Source organism: Pinus tabuliformis, chromosome 6, assembly GCF_031772625.1.
Source record: "Pinus tabuliformis cultivar Carrire ecotype Pingquan chromosome 6, CPIR1, whole genome shotgun sequence".
Lineage (NCBI taxonomy): Eukaryota > Viridiplantae > Streptophyta > Pinopsida > Pinales > Pinaceae > Pinus > Pinus tabuliformis.
In genome coordinates, this window is record NC_142292.1 from 657343349 (window position 1) to 657365181 (window position 21833).

Consider the following 21833-nt stretch of genomic DNA (forward strand, 5'->3'; position numbering starts at 1 on the left):
GGGACAACAGTAAATGGAGCTGCAACTTTGCCAAAATACATCAGAACTGGATCAGTGTTAATCTAGAAAGCAAGGAAAATGGAACGACTGTAAAAATATACAATATTTATTCACCGAATCAATACAGGGAAAAAGAAGTGTGCTGGAACACTTTGGAAACAAATATAGAAGAAGACCAAGACAGCAATCTCATTCTTGCAGGGGATTTAAATCTGGTTTTGCACGCCAATGAGAAAAGAGGGGGAAACTTCAGCCCAGACCCATTCAGAAACCGACTTGAGCATATTATGCAGGAGCAAGATTTGGTTGATATAAAGCCCAAGAACCGCAGGTACACCTGGAGCAATAGGCGTCTAGGAGCAGGCAATATCATGGAGAGGCTTGACCGGTTCCTCATTAATGTCGCTTATCTGTCCTCCTTTGTTACCGGCCAGTCAAACATCCTCAACATCTCCGCCTCGGATCATTATCCAATAACGCTTACCTTGCACAGCCATTGCCAGCTTGGACCACTCCCTTTCAGATATTGTTCCCTCTGGAACCGAATCCCTGCAGCTAGAGACGCGGTGTGGCAGGCCTGGACCCAGCATGTGGAAGGCTCCCCGACATATATCTGGGAAACAAAATTGAAGCAAACTAAACAGGCTCTTAAAACCTGGGCAAAGACTAATTACCAGGAACCCGAGATGATTAAAAAGGACATCAAAAAAAATCTTGAGGAAGTGCAGCAAAATATAGAAGCTGTTGGACTCTCCCAGCAAGCCAAAGAAAATGAGATAAGACTGTATTCCCAGCTGACACAAACAATAAGGGACGAAGAGACCAAATGGAGATTAAAGTCAAGACAGTTATGGCTGCACGAGGGAGATAAAAATACATCTTATTTCCATAAGCAGGCTACAGTTAGAAAGACCAGGAACACTGTGAGTACAATTAGAGATAGTGAAGGGAACAGCTATGACACCCAGGAGTCCATAAAAGAAGCAGCCACCATTCACTTTAAAAATCTCCTGACAGAGGACAAAAGTGAGGAAGACTACTCAAGCTTACTCCAATACATGACTAAAGAAGTTACCCAAGAAACGAACAGCAGGCTCACGCAAGAGGTAGAAGAAGAGGAAGTTCAAAAGGCAATCTGGAGCCTTCACCCAGACAAAGCTCCAGGACCTGATGGGTTTCCAATTAGTTTTTACAGGGAGTACTGGCAGCTGATCAAAAAAGACCTTCTAAAGATGATATGCTGGGTTCTTCGGAAAGGCAAGCTTGGGGGATACACCAACTCAACCCATCTTGCCCTAATACCAAAAGAAAACAGGCCCTCTACCTTCTCAAGATTTCGACCCATATCCTTATGCAATTCAGCATACAAAATAATTACAAAAATTCTGTCAACAAGACTCAAGCCTCATCTCTCCTCTTTGATCTCAGAAAACCAAGGAGGCTTTCTGCCCAATAGACACATCTCTGATTCCATCCTTCTTGTGCAAGAGGCCATACATTCAAGCATAAGCCGAAAGGAGAAAGGATTCGTCCTAAAGCTAGACCTTGCCAATGCCTTCGATAGGGTTAGACACTCCTTTCTGTTTGCAGTGCTTCAAAAAATGGGATTTAACTCCTCCTTCATAAATATGATCAAAGCCTGCATTTCGAATCCTTGGATCTCCCCTCTGATCAATGGTAGAACTTGTGCTGCTTTCCAATCCTCACGAGGTCTTAGACAAGGCTGCCCCCTGTCCCCTTACTTATTTATCCTCATGGCTGAGTCTCTTAGCAAAGCCTTGGACTACAACCGAAGAATTGGTCTAATTACTGGCATCAAATTTGAGCAAGGTACAAAGAACATCAATCACTCCCAATTTGCTGATGATACCCTCTTGATGGGAGGAGCGTCCATCACTATTGCAAGGCGCTTCAAAAAGATCCTAGATCAATTCATGGATTATTCAGGAGGTGAAAGTTAATCAGGTAAAAAGTTGCATCTATGGATGGAATGCAACAAATAACATCATCCACAGTATTGCAAATACTCTAGGAGTCTCATACAAGCTAAACTGGAGCCACTTCACATATCTAGGGATGCCGGTGAGTATGGGACCTCTGATGGCCGATACATGGAATGAAATCCTTGACAAGATAAAGAGAAAAATCCAACAATGGGGTTCTATGTGGCTGAATCCAGCAGGACGCCTTGTACTTCTAAAATCTGGGCTGGCCTCTCTGCCCATTTATCGCTTCTCTTTGTACCAAGCTCCAATGGCCTTCCATCACAACATGGAAAGAGCTCTTAGACACTTCCTCTGGCAAGGAGGGAAAACGGAGAAAAAAAAGTTCAATTTAGTTAGTTGGAAGAATGTCATTCAGCCTCAAGAGAAAGGAGGGCTTGGAATAAGATCTCCAAAACTGCAGAACTTAGCCCTTGGAGCCAAAATAATTTGGAGACTGATTACAGGGGCCTCAGCATGGTGGAAGACGGTCCTAGAGGCCAAGTATCTGAACAGCACAAGGCATCAACTCTTGAACACCAACATCCCCAATAGAGACAGCACAAAAATCTGGAAACTCTGCAAGAAAGTCATACCTTTTATGTCCCAAAACATATCAAAGGTCCCAGGAGGGGGGAGCAGCATTAATTTTTCCACTGACAGAATATTAGGACAGCAACCTATGGGGTCAAACACAGAGGCAACTCCTGCCATAAGTTGGCTTAATGACAGAGGTATATGGTGCTTGGCTCAAATAACGCATTGGGGAAATCATTCTCAAGCTTGGGAGGGTTGGAAACTGCCGGACTACCCTAGAGAGCTAGAAACAAGCGTTGTAGCTTTAAAGAACCTTCTGCACAGTAAAGCTCCGACCCAAAGAGGTAAGCAAGATGGGTATCGCTGGGATCCCACAGGAACTCAGTACACAGCCAAGGCAGGGTATCAACATCTTTGTGACAGCGCCTTTCCTCAGGCCATATGGAGTCAATGGAAATTGGTTTGGAGAGCTGAAGCCCCTCCTAAAGTAAAATTCTTCTTCTGGCTTCTTCTGAAAGGGAAGATTCTAACAGCAGAAAACTTAAAAAAAAGGGGCATTATGGGCCCGTCCAGGTGCCCAAACTACTGTCAAGCTGAAGAAACAATACAACACCTGTTCATAGATTGTCAGGTAGCAGATGATTGCTGGAGGCAGATGGCCTCAATCGGGGAAGTCACATGGGAACCAAAGGCAACCATTGCAGAAACTGTCTACAGCTGGAGGAAAAGCTGTACATGGAAAGAAAAAAAGAGCAAATTAACGTAAAGGATATGGAACACTATACCTTTAACTCTTGTTTGGCGTATCTGGCTGGCAAGAAACAGAAAGGTATTTCAAGACAAAGGATGCAACGCTAGAGTCATGTGTCACAAAGCTAAGAATTTAGCGGTGGAAGCAATTGTAGTCCACACTCAAGGCAAGATCGAGACCACCAATTACAGCGTTGAAGAAAGGAATCTGATCAACCATGTACAAGGAAACCAAATCAGTATCCAGGCACCAAGGCAAGGAAATCTACAATCGAAGGAGACAAGCAGCGTTTGGAAACTTAGGCTCAAGGAAGAGGAATTCGCACTCTGGCTGAGCAATTGCAATAGGTTCTACATGTTCTTTGACGGCGCCTCAAAATCAAATCCTGGTCTAGCAGGTGCAGGGGGCCTCATCTGCAATGCCAATGGCGAGACTATTCTTCAATTCGAATGGGGGCTGGGAGAACTATCCAATAACAGGGCAGAGGGATTGGCTTTGTTCCAAGGGCTCACCCAATTGATCAAGATAGGAATTAAGAAGGTGATAGTCTTTGGCGATTCAGCAATCATCATCAGACTCATGGTGCAAAGGCAGAGCACGCCAAACGCTCTTCTGCAGCAAATCAATTGTAGGAACCAAATCCTTCACGACTTGCTGGAGGAGGTCCGATATTACCATATATTACGTGGACTAAATAAAGATGCTGACAAGTACGCCAACAAGGCCTGTGAACGCTCCAAAGGCAACCTTAGTTGTAACAACATCTCATCCTTCCAACCTTTACCATGAGAACTACGCAGCTAGTCAACGTTAGGGGAAACGTAATCAAAAGAATCCATGACTGCAGGCAAATCAATAGCGCAGGGGACAGCAGGATCCTTCCCCATTCTCAAGAGCAGTGCTGCCTCTACGCGCTCGGAGGCCCTCACCAGAAGCAAGGAAAGTCCTCAGAGGCAGCGAGACAAGAAGCTGATCAGCGCCTACGATTATTTTCCAGACCTAATGGAGCGTCCAGAGCAGTGCTTTCATTGCAGGGATTTACGAGCAGAATTCGAAGAGGTGCGTGCGCAACAGCAACATCCTCTTCTAGTGCAAAGCAGAACGAACCAGACCTGGACCCAGGATCTACTACAAGGAAGATAAGTCATATAGACATAGATTAGTCATGGTTTGTAAATGTAAATTTTGGGGCTTTCAGTTTGTAAGAATCTACAGTAGCATAAACAGTTTTAGGGGCAGGAAAACAACTGTAAGAATCAAGGAGAGTAACTTTTTTGTAACTCCTTGGATTCAGAATGCTCAAGAAGCATCTTATGTATGGCAAAATGCCCACTTTTTTTCAGATTAATATATAGCAACCGAACTCTGTCTCAAAAAAACAATCCAACAATGAATAAGAGCAAAGATAGGGTTAGAATAAACCTTTTTGGGGTAAACCATAGCCTTAGGGTTGCACCCAATATAATTTGTTTTGCTATAATTAACTTCCATGTTTAGTTAAGACCTTAAATCGGCCCACGAGATGTTGAATAAAACCTTTACACATAAACCTATGAGGCTACTTTTCCCAATTAGGGTTAAAAATCAAAATTTACTATAAACCCTTGGAAAAAATTATCTATCAAATGAGATTAACTGTTAACTTTGCACTAGACAATAAAAAATATTTTTTGACAATATACTTTTATAATTATTTGGTATTTCTAAATTTTATATGACAAAAGAAAATATTTGAATTTTTTGGGTTTTTGGTTAATTGTTGAATGTAAGCTTAAAGGCCCTATCTCCACTTAGGACTTAAGGAGTCCAAAGTTGGTATTTCTATGCTTATGGATTAGAGTGAGGAATTAGGGTACAAAAGACCAAGTAATCCCATGTTTTATAAAGACAAACTATGAAAACCAAGGCGCTACAAAAAGGGCTTCCTCAAAACGAATAGCCTCCACCAACAAAATCAATAATGGAATGGAAAAGAATACCACGGCCCTTGTCCGAGAGCATAAAGCTAAGCAAAACACGAGAGTAAGCACTTACCACACTAACTATGGAGAATGTGTGAGTTTAAAACCCTTGTCCGAGAGCATAAAGCTAAGCAAAACACGAGAGTAAGCACTTACCACACTAACTATGGAGAATGTGTGAGTTTAAAACCCTAGATATCCTCCTTCCAAGGGACACAACATTGCCCCTTAATGGATCAATTTTACTAGCTAGTAGAAGTCTTTAAGTCATCCACAATAATGCCTTCAATGAACCAAGAAAATAACCAAGATAGAGAGAGGTTAAGGGAGTTGATACCAAAACACCAATCAAAGATCTTCTATTAATGGCTCCAAATATTTTCTCTAACAATTCACAACAATTTGGAATGAGAGGAGGACCTTTATTTATAGATGAGGGTCACAACTCCTTCACATTCTTTAATCCTTAATTTTAGCCTAAGAAATCACTCAAAAATGACATGTCATCCACACAAGTAAAGAGACTAAGTCAAAAATAACAAGATGATACTTTTACATGCATACAACCCTCATAAACAAGGTGATAAAATCTTCCAAAGGGGCAGAATCCTCCAAAACAGCTCCGTAAATGCCGCAAATGGTGTTCATTAACCTTCAAAATATGTCTCAAATGAATGCCCATACCCATACCTTAAGTCAAGGTACTTCCAAGAAGCATTGGGATGACATTCCAAGTCATGGATCATTAAACCCCCAACAAGCAAAATCACATCAATCTTCTAGGAGAGCCAATTTGGCTTTAGGAAGCAACGTTCCCCTTGAAATGTGTTGAGGCTTCACTTAGGTGCAAGCAATGTCCCTTGACCACTTTCCTTCCAACATCTAGCTTGAGTGAGTGAACCAACCTCTACAAAAAGTCAAAAATACCCCTTTTAGGTGGAGATCTTCTCTTCTTCGGCTAATATGTCTTCAATTGATCGTTTCAAGTCATTCTACATCATAATTTCACTTTAAGTGAGTTCCATGGCATATTAGTGAGTTGACATATCACTCAAAGTTAAGTATGATCCACATCAGCAAATAAGCTTGAAAGTACCCCATGGTTGTCAAAGAAGCACACACATGTGGATCGGCCCTCCTTAGTGACAAAAATAAGCTTTAAAAGGAACAAAAGAGGAGAGCATTCTAGCATGTGACACATGGCATGTGTAAGGGAGTCCAGGTGGATACAACTAGCCCATCTGTGCCTCGAAGAGTGTGACCAATGCATTAGAAAATGCGATATGCCGCAACAACTGTGAGACTACCTTAGGAAGTATGAAACTAGATGAGCACAATTGGAATCACCTCCAAGGGCTCATTGCCAAAGTGTGGAATAGAGAGGATCCATGTAGGGAAAATAGGTTGCTAAACAATGGGCGTAACAAGCCTTAAAAGCGCAATCACCTTTTACATAGCAATAAGTAAGTGAATAACTAGGGCTCCCATAAATCATGTGTCCTAGTAGATCCATCCCAAGATGCCTTCATAACTAGCCATGACATAAATGCCCAACATAATGGGAGTTGCCACCATCAGGGGATTGTCGACCAGAGATATAAAACCATGCACCTTGAGAATGGGGACTAAAAAGACATCCCATGACCATCCACCATAGGGGATCTAGGCCACCACTAGCCAACACTTGTACATCAAGTCATCCCACAAGCCCACATACATAGAAATCATCACACTTTGAACTCATCAGCATGGCCAAAACTTATGAAAAAAAGTAGGATATCGATACACTGCAAACAATATGAGGTGTGACAAGGTACATTGGCCATTGTTTCATACAAGGTGTTTAAGTTAAATGTATTTGGCATGTATGTAGGGATCATGGGTTGAATCAGATAATGAATCATGATACTTAGAAGCCATGGCTTTTCCTTTGTTTCACCTTGGTGATCATCATATGTTTTCTTGTCAAGTGTTGCCACTCTTGGGGAAAGGGGTACTACTAAAGGGCCTTAATAAGGGTGACAAGCCAATGTCCATTCCATGCTCAACACACTCCATTTACTTCCCCTCTATTGTCCTTTCTTTTGGGTTGTCTATGACATGTACCCCAAAAAGGTCTATACTTCATTTCCCATGGGAAGGGGCTTGGATGCATGAGGTTGATGCAGCTATATAAAAAGAAAAAGGAGAGACAATGACACAAATTTCAAAACACACAACAAAAATGTAAGGGATATTAATGATAAGTCAAAAACCAAAGAAGCTTGAGCTCTACCCCATCACTATGAGGCCATCACCCCAAGTCTTAATGCAATGCAATACATAATTAAGAAAGGGACTTAAATGAATTATCCCAACTCCCAAGCAATGAAATGCATATACATAACAAGGGGGCTTGTGAAGTAAAACAAAGAATACAACAAAAAGGTAAGAAAGGGGTGGAAAGACAAAATGTCAAGGAAAGGGTAACTTAATGCATAAAGCACCCCGCACCCCCAATACAAAGGCACCCATGAAAATGAATCTCACACATGGCCTTGCAAGTCAAAGACACCATTCCCATGAAGTAAATCCAAGGTCATACCATTGTCATTTACTAATGTATCGAAGTGTGCAACAATGAATTAGACACATACATATATGCAAACTACATTAAGCAAAGCAAAGGACACTAGAGAATATATGCTCTAGAACCCCCAAAAGGAGAAATTATATTAATCAACCATGCTCATGTATCATTTTTTGTAGTACAAATGGTCCCTTTATATAACCAGCATAGATCCATCTTAACTCTAAATTTGCCAAGCAGGGGTCAAATATCTCAAGATGAAAAGCTCTTTTTGAGTGCAAAACTTGAGGAAAGGTTTGCACCTCGAGAGGTTTGATTCCTCGCAGTGCTTGGTAGATTTGGAGTTAAGATGGATCTACGCTAGTTCTTAATAATATTATTTATATTTATATAAATTTCACATCTATATGTGTGTGCGCTTAGCATTTTTCTTTGACGTGCTTTATTGTAAGTATTAAGTTTTTATATGCTTAGTAATTAAATATAAACAATATAGTGGCTACGAATATGAATCATTATTTTAATTTATATGGTAAAATGAATCTTAGTTTATATCTACTATATTTCACAACTCTATATATAGAAATATTTGTATTTCTAATTTTATAAATTTATTAAGTTTTTACAAGTTTATTAATTATATGTTTTTAAATATCATGGTTACAATTATGAATCATTATTATTTAAATTTATTTTAGTGTGACATGCATATTATGATTTTTTAATCTAAAAAAAGTGTTTATAATTTTTAATAAAAACAAAATTACAAATAAATAACAAATTGAATTGAATCGATTTATTATATTTATTATTTTACTTTTTATTACCTTTTTAAATGAGTTGACATTATGTTTTATTGTTATTATTTTTTTATCTAATGCTTCATTTTACGGGAACTACAGCATCTCCCCCGTACTGAGTTGTAGAACGCCTCTCAGTGCAATAATAAGTGACCATAACAACTATTTCAGAATTTGCTAATTAATTCAAACTATCTCCCTAACTATCTCACAAAATCCTCATCCCTAACATCTCTCTTTTCTCCTCATCTCTCATTCTTACGTAGCCTTTTAGAATTAATCTACCATATTACAAACCATCATCTACTTTATTTAATTAATCATCACAAGTAGGAGTTGTCTCTTCAACCATCTTTTGAATGGTCCCACCTTCATCTTCTATTATCTTTGCCTTCACCACTCTTTGTCTTCATCTTTAGTCTTTTATGATCTTTGGTCTTCTTCATTCTTCGACCTTGTTCACTTTCATTTTTCTTGTACCTACAAAACATAAACATTGCTGAAGTCGATCAAAAAAAAGTAACCATTCACTAGAATACATGGGTCATTAGCTGCTTCATTCATCAATTCTCTAAGAAACTCGTTTTCATACATGGTTCATCAACCATTCTTCCATCACAAACCTTCATACATGTGCCTTTTATTCCCCCTACATCATCATCTTCTTCTTCCTCATCTTGGGTTTTTTACTTACTCGTAACCATGCTCTCAATACATCTGCATCAAGTGCGCTTACACCTTGAGAAATACTCTAATTCTTGGGTATCGGCACACCTAATATGGTTCTATGACAGTCCCCCTATACATAAACTTGGGAAAGTCCATAAATTCATAAGCTCGTGTGAAGTTTGAAGAAGATAGTTAATGTGATCCACTTAGTGGCTTTTACATTAAACCAACTCACTTTTAATGTTACACTGACTTTGATACACATGTTGGTTGGTCTCACTTAATTCTTGGAGGCCCTACTTGTTGGCACTTGCATAGACATGGTCCTTTGGAGGACATTCGTGATTCTTCTTCTTCATTGAGGACGTCACATGACCTTTATAGGGCATTGCCGCCTTGAGATGACATGATGACTGGTAAAGTTGTCCTAGCATTGGATGATGAATGTTGCACCTAAACCATGATGTGGCATTTTGATGGACTTGTTACCTTACATGATGATGGGTACTTGGATGATGACATCACACCTACTGAGGCTTGATGTGACCTTTCATGATGAATGTGACTTTTGGAGACAAATTTTCACTTTGCAACCCCTTTTTGCCACTTGGAGTGGGTCATCCACCTTTTAGAAGAGCATTTATTCCACATATGTGGCCTTGGAGCACATTTATGATGAGGGAAACTTGTATTTGGAGCTTTATTTATCTTTTCTGAAGCATTGATGGGAGTCTTGTAACCTATCCATTTGTATAGCATGGATTATTTTATGTATTTTTTCTTTATATCTAGGATTTGTAAAAGATAGAGGCATTATTTTATGTTTTAGGGCTTTTAGTGGATGAGGAAGTGATAGATCTCTCATATAAATAAGAGAAGCACTTCCCACTTGTGAATTATTGCTACTTGTGGAGATATATCACTACTAGTCAACTCTTATACTTATCTTTAGCTATGTATGGATGACTAAATGCGCCTTATTTGAGAGGTGATTTGTGGATGACTTTTCAAGCTTACGGGTTTTTATGGTTAGGGTTTCATGGATGAACAATAATTTTATGAGTAAGTGTTCTCTCTAAGTCTTGTGGATTTATTTGTTGAATGTATTTAAGTGTGAATGTGTTTGTCTAGTGGTGAAGGTGCATTCTCTTGTATTTTTCTTGGATAAATCCTATCTCTCGAACCCTAGGAAGATTCCTAGTGGACACTCTTTCCTTGAATTTGTCTTGAAAGCTTACAAAGGTACTAAGAGGATGTTCCAGGGTTAGTGGTGGACAACCCTAGTTATCACCCTAGATCTACTTACATTTCTTCAAGGAAGGCCTTAGTTGACCCCATATGCCCAAAAAAAGGACAAAAAATAGTAGGCATTGGTCTCACTCCTAATAGTCAATCATTAAACTCAAACGTTACCTTTTACTTTATGTTTTAGGGTTAAATCAGGGCTTGATATAGCTATACATTCATTTTCAGCCATAATTAGACTAGAGATCTAGGATTATTGAGTATTTGTATCATTAGAAATAGATTTATCATCATATATTGCATTGTTGAATTATTTTACATGCCTTTTAGGGCTAGACATATTGCATTTTAGAGTTGTTGTGTACTATTAAATTTTCAAAAAATAGTTGGTTGCTTAAACCCCAGTTTAATTTCAGCCCTAGTTTGTATTGTTTATTTATTAGATCAAGGGTTGATTTGTTTGTTGCTGTTATAACTTGACATATTGTTGAAATTCACCATCTTTCACACAATGTTTACAACAGCCATAGCTTTTTTACTCTTTTGTAGTGTTTGGGGTACTCTTTTGACCTATATTGACTTGCTACACATCATAAGTTGTCTTAGAAACTCCATGCGCTCAAATATGAAAATCGCTTTGAATAAACCACCTTGTTCTCACCTTGATTGTTACTTCTTAATGGTGGTTGTATCAGTAGTTAACATTGCAGGCTTAATACCTTATTTCCTCTTGCCTAAGGATTCCTTGAAACTACTACGCGATCCCCCCTAGTATAGGAACTATCCTTTACTAAAGAGAGGGAATTGATTGCCTATGTAACAGTGACAACACTTCCATGTTACACTTGTCTTAGCGCCATGTGAAGGCTTTGCACTAAGGTGCTAGATTTTTTGATAAGGGGTACTACATTGTAAAGGGCAGCCAGGACCCAAGTATAACGAATTTACTTGACACTTGAGATTTGGGGATTGAGAGTTTGAAACTTCCTTTCTTGCATGTGCTCCTTTATTATAGCAATCCTTCCACTACATTTACTAGCTATCCCATTTGCTAGTTGGCCTATGTTTGTTTTACACAGCCTGCTTTCTCACCCAAAGGACTTCTAAGAGCCTATCACAACTCTTTTGGGGCCCAGTAAGACTAATGTGGATGTTACTTCTATTGTTGATATGTCTTCGTCAATTGTTAAGCTTATGTCAACAAGAACGACACAAAATGCCCATGCTAAAGAAATCCTAAGAGTTTGTATTGAAGGCCTTTCATGAGGCAATGAAATTGGTCCTATCCTTAACAATATTCCAATTCATATCTCTTATTTCTGAATATCAAGTTGTTTTCAATGAGCATCAACAACATACACTACCCTCAACTTCACCCACCGACATTTTTTTTGTTTTATTTCCCGAACAAAATTACCTGTGATGTGCTTAACTCCTACAATCCAAGGGTTTGCAAAAACATCCTTATTCTTTTTCCCATTACCATGATAATTTTTTCATGTAGGAAAGTACTTGGCACTATTGTCCTATCGTTTATGTGGATAGAATTCTCTGCACTTCCCATGCAATTTTGGCCCTTCCATGAGTTGATTTTAAAAGTTCATGGTGAATTCATCTACCATGAGTCGAAGCACCCCTTCAACCTTCGCCCTGAGAAGGGTATTTGCATGACAGTGAATATGGCCAAGAATATCCCAAAACAGTATGTTTACAATGGAGTGGATGGTTAAATTTTCAGACAAGTACATAGGTTCCAAGTATATGAACTTGACAAATATTTGCTTCAAATGGCAAAGTCCCAACCATTTGAGATTGTCCTCTAATAGACAAAGTTGATCTACCTCAACATCAAGTCCCTCAAGCCCCTCAGTCAACATCACCCCCTCAAAGCCAAGGCAAACACGAAAAGGATGGATGGGTGTAAGTGATCTAAAAGGGTTTAGAAGCTAACAAGGTTGTGTTGCCCAAAATATTTAGACTGTTCAACCTCCCTTTTCATCACAGTGGGCAATAGCAAAATCTAGGTTTCTCATTGTCAACCTAGGGAACTTGTTTGCTCCTTACAAAGCTAACAAGAGAGTTTTCTCTCCACCACCTCCTTTGAAACTTAAGGAGTTCTCAAATCTCGAGGATGCTCAAATACAACACAAGGTGCAGACCATTCATGATTACTTTGCTCATATCTTTGAGGGCTCTATGATGTCCAGATCATCTAAAGCCCTTCGGTTGATTGTGTTGGATATCAAGGTTCTTGTAGATTATAGTTGACTTTCCTTGATAATTATTTGTGATGTTAGTTGGCCTTTTATTATTTTTATTTCTTGTTCATCAACCAATTATCAAAACAGTGAAGATCACAAAAAGACAAAGTACACAAGATATAGGCTCCAAGCCAGGGGAAAACCCAAAAAGAATACTTCTCTTCTCATATAATCTATTCGAAATGAGGCTTCCAAGACCCAAAGACCAGAGCCAAAATTCCTCCCAAGCACCAAGTCAACCCTTCAACAAGATCTCCTTCGAGCAAGATGAAATCTTCCAAGGTCAACAAAGATTAAACCTGTTCAAAGTCTGCTCCAAATAGGTCTTCGCCTCCACCTCAGATCTACAACTTCGACTTGCAATTTTCGGCCCTACAATTAGCCAAGAAACCCTAGATTCTCGCATGTGTGGATAGAACTAGGTCTAATTTCATCCTTCCTTCGCTAGGTCTTTCTCCTTGCCTTCTTGTCCTTTTCACTTGCTTTTCTTCTTCTTAGATTGCAAATCGAACTTGTTGTGCTTTATGTGCCAAATGAGTCGAAGGTCCTTCTTAATTATAGTCTTCTTGAGGGGTCAAATAGGCTTCCTTTGGGCCAACTTCTCCTTTGTAAGGTCGACTTGGTCTTGGAGGATAAATTGACTTATTAGACTCACAAATAATATTTTTCTATTGTTACAATAAGTCCAAATGGGACTATAATACATGACATAAATTCTTCTTTGACTCAACAATCCCTAGAATCATGAAGAACATACTTTGACCTAGACTTTGAGCGTGAAACCCATGCTCGAATAAATAAAAATTATTTTTCTCTTTATATATAGAAATATATAATGTCATGATTACAAAGGTCATTATGAAGACCGAATCTAGTTACAATCCCCAACACTCCCTCTTAACTAGGGAGGTATTCATAATCCCACCATGAGGTACAAGGAATCTCAAATTGAAGTATTCACATAAAAGGAGTCTAATTGTTAAGCCATCATTTAAGTATTAAGATCACAACCAGCATTGTCAACAAGGCCTTAACTGACAAGCTCTACTTATATGAGATCATAATCCTAGAAGGCTTTACATAAGACCTCAATACCTCTAAAGGCACATACCCCATCTGGATATTCACTAGGTATGTCCTTTTAGGACTATTCTTATCTTGGATTCCCAATCCTCAAAGAATATTAGTCATCTTCAACTACTCTTATCTTGGATGCCCTACCTCATCCTCAAAGAGTATCGGTCTATGAGTTTACTTCTATCTTGGATTTTCCAATCCTCAAGAAGTACCAATCTCAGATGCTTATCCAATCCTCCGACCCCATTCTCTCTTCATGGCCTTCACTTAGACTTACGATTGTTAGTCCTAGTCTAGTGCATGACACATGAAGAAGAGAATATAATGTCCATTATCACTCCCTCTCAATTAAGGAAGAGATATCCACCAAGCCAAGCTTGCTTCTTAAGTACTCAAGCTTCTTGTTTGGTAGTGCCTTTGTCAAAATATCGGCTACTTGTTCATATGTAGTACCAAGCTTCTGATATAGTGGTACTTATTATTAATATGCTTTGTCCTAGCATGAAACACATGGTCTTTTGCCAATCTTATGCAACTTTCATTGTCACAATATATATTTGTAGGGCTTAATGGTCCTTCAAAAAAATTTGATAGCAACTTTCTAACCCAAACAGCCTCTCTGCAAACTTCAAATGCAGCAACGTACTCGGCTTCATCACTACTCAAAGCAACAGTATCTTACTTCTTGCTCATCCATGAGATCATGGAAGATCCCAAACTGAAGCATCCACCTGTAGTGCTTCTTCCATCTATCTCACTGCCACCCCAATTAAAATATGTATATCCTAAAAGTTGGATCTCATTTCCAGCATATCTAAGGCAGTGATGTATTGTCCCACGAAAATATCTAAAGATGTGTTTGGCTGCTACCAAATGGTCATGCCTTGGTTGCATCTATAATTGAATGAGGATATTTATTGCAAAACAAATGTCCGGTCTGGTAGGATCCACCGGACTAGAATTTGAACTCCTCAACTTCTTTAGATTAGTAATCAGAGGAGTTGTCATGGGCTTGCTATCCATCATGCCAAATTTTTGTAGTATCTTGATTATATACTTTCCTTGAGCAAGATATATTTCACCTAGTTTCCACCAAACTTCTAGTCCCAAATAGTAATGTCAAATTCGGTTGTTAACTGCCTCTTGGATTCCTGAATTCAATGTTCCACAACTGTAACAAGTAGATCATCCACATATAAAAGTAGGATCACAGGTTCATACTTGAGCACTTTGATGTAGAGGTTAGGATCTACAAAACTCTTAACAAAACCAAGTCTCAAAAGGTATGCATCCATTCTAGCATACCATGCACTAGGTGCTTGCATCAAGCCATATAGAGCCTTCTTCAATTTGCAAACATGTGTGTCCCTCTTATGGACTTCAAATCCTTGAGGTTGCTCAATGTAAACCTCCTCATCAATGGTCCCATTCAGAAAATTTGTTTTAACATCCATTTGATGGATGTCCCATCCCATAGTAGCAGTCGAAGAGACAAGCGATCTGATAGTTGTATATCTAGTTGTAGGAGCAAAGGTTTCTTCATAAATGATATCTTTTGTGAAAAGCCTCTTGCCACAAATCTAGCTTTATACTTATCAATGCTCCAATCCACTACATGTTTGATCTTATATATCCATTTGGAAGTTACAATAGATTTGTCACTTGGTTTAGGAACAATTTCCCAAACATCATTTTTCATAATTGATTGGTACTCTTCTTGCATTGCATTCCTCCACTCTTGATGTTTAGTTGCATCTTCATAGGAGGAAGGTTTAGCCTCAATGAGCTTAGTCATATAGGTTGCATAACCAAGATACCCTTTAGGTCTTTTACTTTCTCTACAAGTTCCCTTTGTTGCTGCATGTCCCTCTGCCTCTTGTAGAGTTGTCTTCAACCAAGAAAGTCTCTTACAAGTTTCTGGAATAACAACTTGTTGCACAAGTTCACTAGGTATTTCAACATCTTCTTGAATTGTTGTAGGATCTTGAACATTGTCATCCCTTGAGATTTCTTAAGAAATGAGCACCTCTTCTTCATCATAATCCACCAAGATCTCTTTGCATTTCTTGTAAGCAACATTTTCATCAAAGATGACATCTCTAGTTACTTCAATACGACGATCCTTTTTAATATAGATTTTGTATGCCTTTGATGAAGCACTATAACCGACAAAGATGCCTTTTGTACTTCTCAAATCCAATTTCCTCCTCTTATCCTTTGGAATGTGCATGTAAATTGGACATCCAAATATTCGAAGATGATCCACACTCGGCTTCTTTCCTATAAATGCTTCTTCTGGAGTCATATTGTTGAGAATCTATTGAGGACTTCAGTTCTGAAAGTAGACAGTTGTTACACATGCTTCTCCCCATAAGAACAAGGAGAGATCTTGATAATGTAGCATGGATCTAACACATTCTTCAATTGTTTTATTCTTCCTTTCAGCCACACCATTCTATTCAGGATTATAAGGAATAATTAGCTCCCTTCTTGATCATTGCTTCCTTGCAAAATGCTATAAGCTCTTTGGAAGTATATTCTCCACCATTGTTAGACCTTAGTGCTTTGGCCTTCCTTTCTATCAGATTTTCTACTTCATTCTTTTATTCTTGAAACTTCTCAAATACATCTTTGTTCTTGAGAAGATATATCCATGTTTTCCTAGAGTAATCATCAATAGTATTGATGTCCTTCAAGAGATTTTACTGCGATAGGTCCACACATATCAGAGTATATGAGATCTAAAATTTCCTTAGATATGGTATCACTTTTTGCAAAGGGTCTTTTCACATTCTTGCCTAGAGCACATCCCTTATAGATTCCTTCATGTTCTTCCTTCAATTCGGGGATGCTAGTGACCATTTGATTTAGAGATGGCAAAATCTTGTAGTGAAGGTTTCCATACCTTCTATGCCATAATTCAAAAGGGCTCAAATGTAAGTGTACTAGGGCTTGAAGGAGAGGTGTAAGTAATCTATACAGTGTCCCCTCACGAATCCCAATTATCTTAGCATGTTCAATAATAGAGCCCTTTCCCCAAACCAAAACTTTACCATCAACAAAAGCAATCCTATCACCTTTATCTTCTAGGCAAGAAATGGAAAGGAATTTTGTTTTCAAACCTGAAACATATAGTATGTTATTGAGATAAATGCTTCCACCGGTCTCTAGCTCCAACAAAGTAGACCCAATTCCTTTCACTGGATAGCTTTTCTTATCTCCAAGTTCAACTGAATGTGAAGAGGTTCATTTTGACAAAGTCTAGAGTTGACTGAATTCGCCTGTCATATATCTGAGAGCTCAACTGTCAATAACCCATACATTATCATCCTTGAAGGTGCCTGAGAGAGTGGAGAAGAAACTTCCATCCATCACTTCTTTTGCTAGCTTAGAGATGTTCTTCAAGATGTATCCTTTGAGAGTCATGAGGAGACTCCCAAGAGACTTGAAACCTTCCTTCATAAATCTTGTCATTAAGAAGAATGAGTAGGTGACAGCTTTTGGATCTTCAACAAAAGTGCCAACTAAGATGTGATTTTCAATCTCCTTCTTGCACCTTAGCTCTGAAACCACATTGGAAAATCAAGGTTCTTGTAGATTATAGTTGACTTTCCTTACTTGATAATTACTTGTGATGTTAGTTGGCCTTTTATTATTTTTATTTTTTGTTCATCAAGCAATTACCAAAATAGTGAAGATCACAAAAAGACAAAGTACACAAGATATAGGCTCCAAACCAGGGCAAAACCCCTCCAAGGGGAAAACCCAAAAAGAATACTTCTCTTCTTATAAAATCAATTCAAAATGAGACTTCCAAGACCCAAAGACCAAAGCCAAAATTCGTCCCGAACACCAAGTCAACCCTTCAACAAGATCTCCTTCAAGCAAGATGAAATCTTCCAACGAACCTCTTCAAAGTCTACTCCAAATAGGTCTCCGCCCCCCAACTCAGATTTGCAACTTTGACTTGCAATTTTCGGCCTTGCAATTAGCCCAGAAACCCTAGATTCTCGCACGTGTGGACAGAATTAGGTCTAATTTCGTCCTTCCTTCCTTCGCTAGATCTTTCTCCTTGCCTTCTTGTGCTTCACACTTGCTTTTCTTCTTCTTGGGTTGCAGGTCAAACTTGTTGTGCTTGATGTGCCAAATGAGTTGAAGTTCCTTCTTATTTATAGTCTTCTTGAGGGGTCAAATAGGCTCCTTTGGGTCGACTTCTCCTTTGTAGGGCCGACTTGGTCTTGGAGGATAAACTGACTTATTAGACTCACAAATAATATTTTTCTTTTGTTACAATAAGTCCAAATGGGACTATAATACATGACATAAATTCTTCTTTGACTCAACAAGCCCTAGAAGCATTATAGTCTTCTTGAGGGGTCGAATAGGCTCCTTTGGGTCGACTTCTCCTTTGTAGGGCTGACTTGGTCTTGGAGGAAAAACTGACTTATCAGACTCACAAATAATATTTTTCTTTTGTTACAATAAGTCCAAATGGGACTATAATACATGACATAAATTCTTCTTTGACTCAACAAGCCCTAGAAGCACGAAGAGCATACTTTGACCTAGACTTTGAGCATGAAACCCATGCTTGAATAAATAAAAAATATTTTTCTCTTTATATATAAAAATATACAATGTCATGATTACAAAGGTCATTATGAATACAGAATCTAGTTACATTCTCCAACAGATTGAAGGTTCAAAAGATTTCTGGAAAACGTTAATGTTGAAACTATCGCTACTCAGTGCCAATGAAGGTCATGCTATGGAACATTCGGGGGTTTTCAAACCTTTATCATAAATCTATGGTGAGAAGAATTAGAAATGATTTTCAAGAGTTCAATATTTTTTCTGTGCGAGAAATTCAGATTTCAAGTCTTAGACCATGCATGATTACTTTGCTCATAGCCTTTAGAGCCCTATGAGGTCTAATTCATATGAAGACCTTGGGTTACTTGAAGGATCATAAGATTTTCGGAAGATGTTAATGTTGAAACTATCACTGCTCAATGCCAATGAAGGCAGCATCATGGAACATGCAGGGACTTTCAGCCCCTTGTAAATTTATGGTGAGAAGAATTTGAAATGCTTTTCAAGAGTTGGATATTTTCTGTCTGCATAAAATTAAGATTTCAAGTCCTCGGTAATTTTGATTAAAAAAAGTATCCCCTTTCACAGTCGCCTAGCCGAATGAAAGTGCTTCCAATCAATGGTTTGCCCTTCGAGGACTGCTCACCCACGAAAATGGACCAGTTGAAGTGCCTATTCAGGCTAATTGTAGTGATTCTGGAGTTTAATGGAAGCATTTTCGAAAAAAATGTATATATTATTATATGACAATCCAAACACTGCAAGGAGGATCTTTTATGTATAAATTACCTGCTCACCAGAGCTCAAGAGTTCAATTCCTGCAAAAGCCACATCACTTCCTCACACAGCACAATACAGGGCCAAAAAATACTTAGTACTGCGAAAATGGAACCTAGATTACCTTGGAAGCAGGGCACCCCCTTTCTCTTATAAGATTTCCAAGAGAAAGTCAGTTTGGCTGCAACCAAAGACCCATGGTCCCACAATTCAACTCTCTTGGAATCGTTTCCAAACAAAGCTACACAACTGATACCAATCATGAGTTCAATTCTGTTAAGACCACAGCAGGTCATGAGATCAATTCGCGTGGAATCACACTGCATGGCCGTTAAAAAGTAACTAGTGCAATTCCGCTAGGGCCTTTAAATATGTGCCCTAATGCCATTCAAAGACTTCTACTGAATAATTAAGCTAAGCTCGGGATTGCTTCCCGAAAACTGTTCACGATACTGATAATTCATTACTTACAATGTAAAGAACTTTACAAGAATTAAGCTCAGTTAAAAGCACAAACGTAATCTGAACTGTTCACGAAATTACTTATTTAATTACTTACAATGTGCAAGAATTCATTCAGCAAAATACGATAAAAGTTTATCTGAATACTTAAAAAGCTGTAACGTGTAGATATAGATGCTCTTCGAGAGTATAGAAAAACATGGCAAATGCGTTAAAGAAGCAGATAATATGTATAAAATCCGATCACAGAACTTGCCTTGAGCATGAAACAACGAAAAATTTATTGCTTGAAACGCGATAATGACCACTTCCCTTTCTGCATAACAAGGGCGGTGGCATCGAGAAGTTGCTCAAGCTCCCCATCACAGGCGTATTCATGGCCGTGGGACTCTCTTTGAAACCAGCAAACCAAATCTGTCTAATTCGCGATCAACGGAATGTTTATTTCACATTCCCATTTACAAAGACAAACAGCTCACAAGAGATCACAGATCCCGAGAAAGAGATGGAGTACGAAACATCATCGGCGCCAAAATTTTGTCACGAAGTGAAGTTGGCTTATGTTTGGAGTATGTACCTGTGTGTATAGGATACAAATTCTTCAACCTGACACTCTCCTCAGAGGCTTCGGGAGACTCTGAATTGACTCGCAATCCTATAGTGATAAATGATGCGATTTATAAAGGTGTTTTTCTGATTGATGGGATTCATGAAGTTTTGTTCCATTCGGAAAAAAAAAAATTGCGTTAATATCCAGAACAAACTGTATATTCACGTTAATATAATGGTATCTTTTTCACTTTGATATTAATATTATGGTTCAGGTTTCCTGACTTATAAATCATTTTCAATTTAAAGTGATCGTTCTGGTATGATATAAAATATAAGTAGGTTTTTTAAAGTTAAATATATATCATATAAGTAGGTGTTTTTAAAGTTAATATTTATTAGGCTCGAAAACTAGTTTTTAAACTCTAATTGTTAGTGGTGTGTCAAAACGGAAACTAATACTCATAAAAAAGAGGGAAATCAGTTTTAAAATAAATTTTAAGTCTAAACTAAATAGTTAATAATAGATGGAGTTTCATGCAAATAAAAAGAATTAAGGTAGGCATGGTATTATAGTAATGGTAAATTAGGTTGTTTATGTAGCTTTCTTAGGCTAAGTTATACTAAAAACCCAATAAAATTGAGAAACCAAAGCTATGAAAAAAGACTAAGTAGAATTTGAGATGTCCACTTGAATGGGATTGGGTTGCCTTTTTCTTACAACCACTAGGGTCTAGAACATGAGGTAGTTGGTCCTTAATGTGCTTGAGGCAAAGCCTCATTTCTTTCTGATTCAGAACCCCTTTGTCTAGAATAAGCAATTAGCATCTTTGGCTTCATTCATGTCCATAATTACATTTCCCAATAGTATTTTCAAGTTCCAATAAAGCTTAATGTAAGTATTGGTTTTGTCTTCCCCAGGTACTTCCTAATATAGAACCTAGTCATAAATGTTTGCTAAAACTGTAGAGTCTAAGATGTGGGCACATTCAACTGCAACGGTTGCTTCCAATTCACAAAGTTCTTCTTGGACTAGCATCAGAATTCGCTCTGTGAAAGCCCGATCCAAGGCCTTTGCCTATAAACAAGCGTGAGAACCTCCCTTCCCACTGTGGTTGTCACTGCCCCAATGACACCTACCCATTTGATGCACCATAGTCAAACATATTGAATACTTGCACCCAAATTCCCACAGTGGAAATCCTTGCAAAGCAAAGAGAGGGGAGAAAACTAGAGGGGAGAGAATATGCTCCCCCTCGCCTAAAGGACCACTAGGAGGACAGAGCTTGCAACAACAATGGGAAAACACAAGGGCTGCACATGGAAACAATAGAGGATGAGGAAGAAGCATCCAATACCACATAATATCGAGATGATGTAAGACCAAACTTTGCCAAAGGACAATAAGTGCCATGAACCAAGCTCGCTTTGAAAATGATGGAGAGGGAATGATAGCCACCATCATCCGAGTGGACCTTCATGTGAGAGGCATTATCAGTATACAAACCAAACGTTGCGCTCCCCCCCGCATGTCATAAATATGAAGTTCCTTCCACATTCTAAGATTTTGATAAGGATGGGTGACACATCAACTACGTCG

At 38.6% G+C, this 21833-nt stretch overlaps 1 protein-coding gene across 2 annotated transcripts in view; it reads right to left on the reverse strand.

Moving 5' to 3' along the window:
- Positions 1-20404, reverse strand: part of LOC149260315 (uncharacterized) — a 350342-nt gene extending 329938 nt beyond the window's left edge. The window contains exon 1 of one of the 2 annotated variants that reach the window (XM_089420223.1): positions 19941-20404. In XM_089420223.1, the coding sequence (XP_089276349.1) occupies positions 19941-20062 (122 nt within the window). In that variant the 5' untranslated portion in view covers positions 20063-20404. The remainder of the gene's footprint in view (positions 1-19940) is intronic. The other variant, XM_089420214.1, reaches the window with a different exon arrangement.
- Between the last annotated feature and the right edge of the window lie 1429 nt (positions 20405-21833).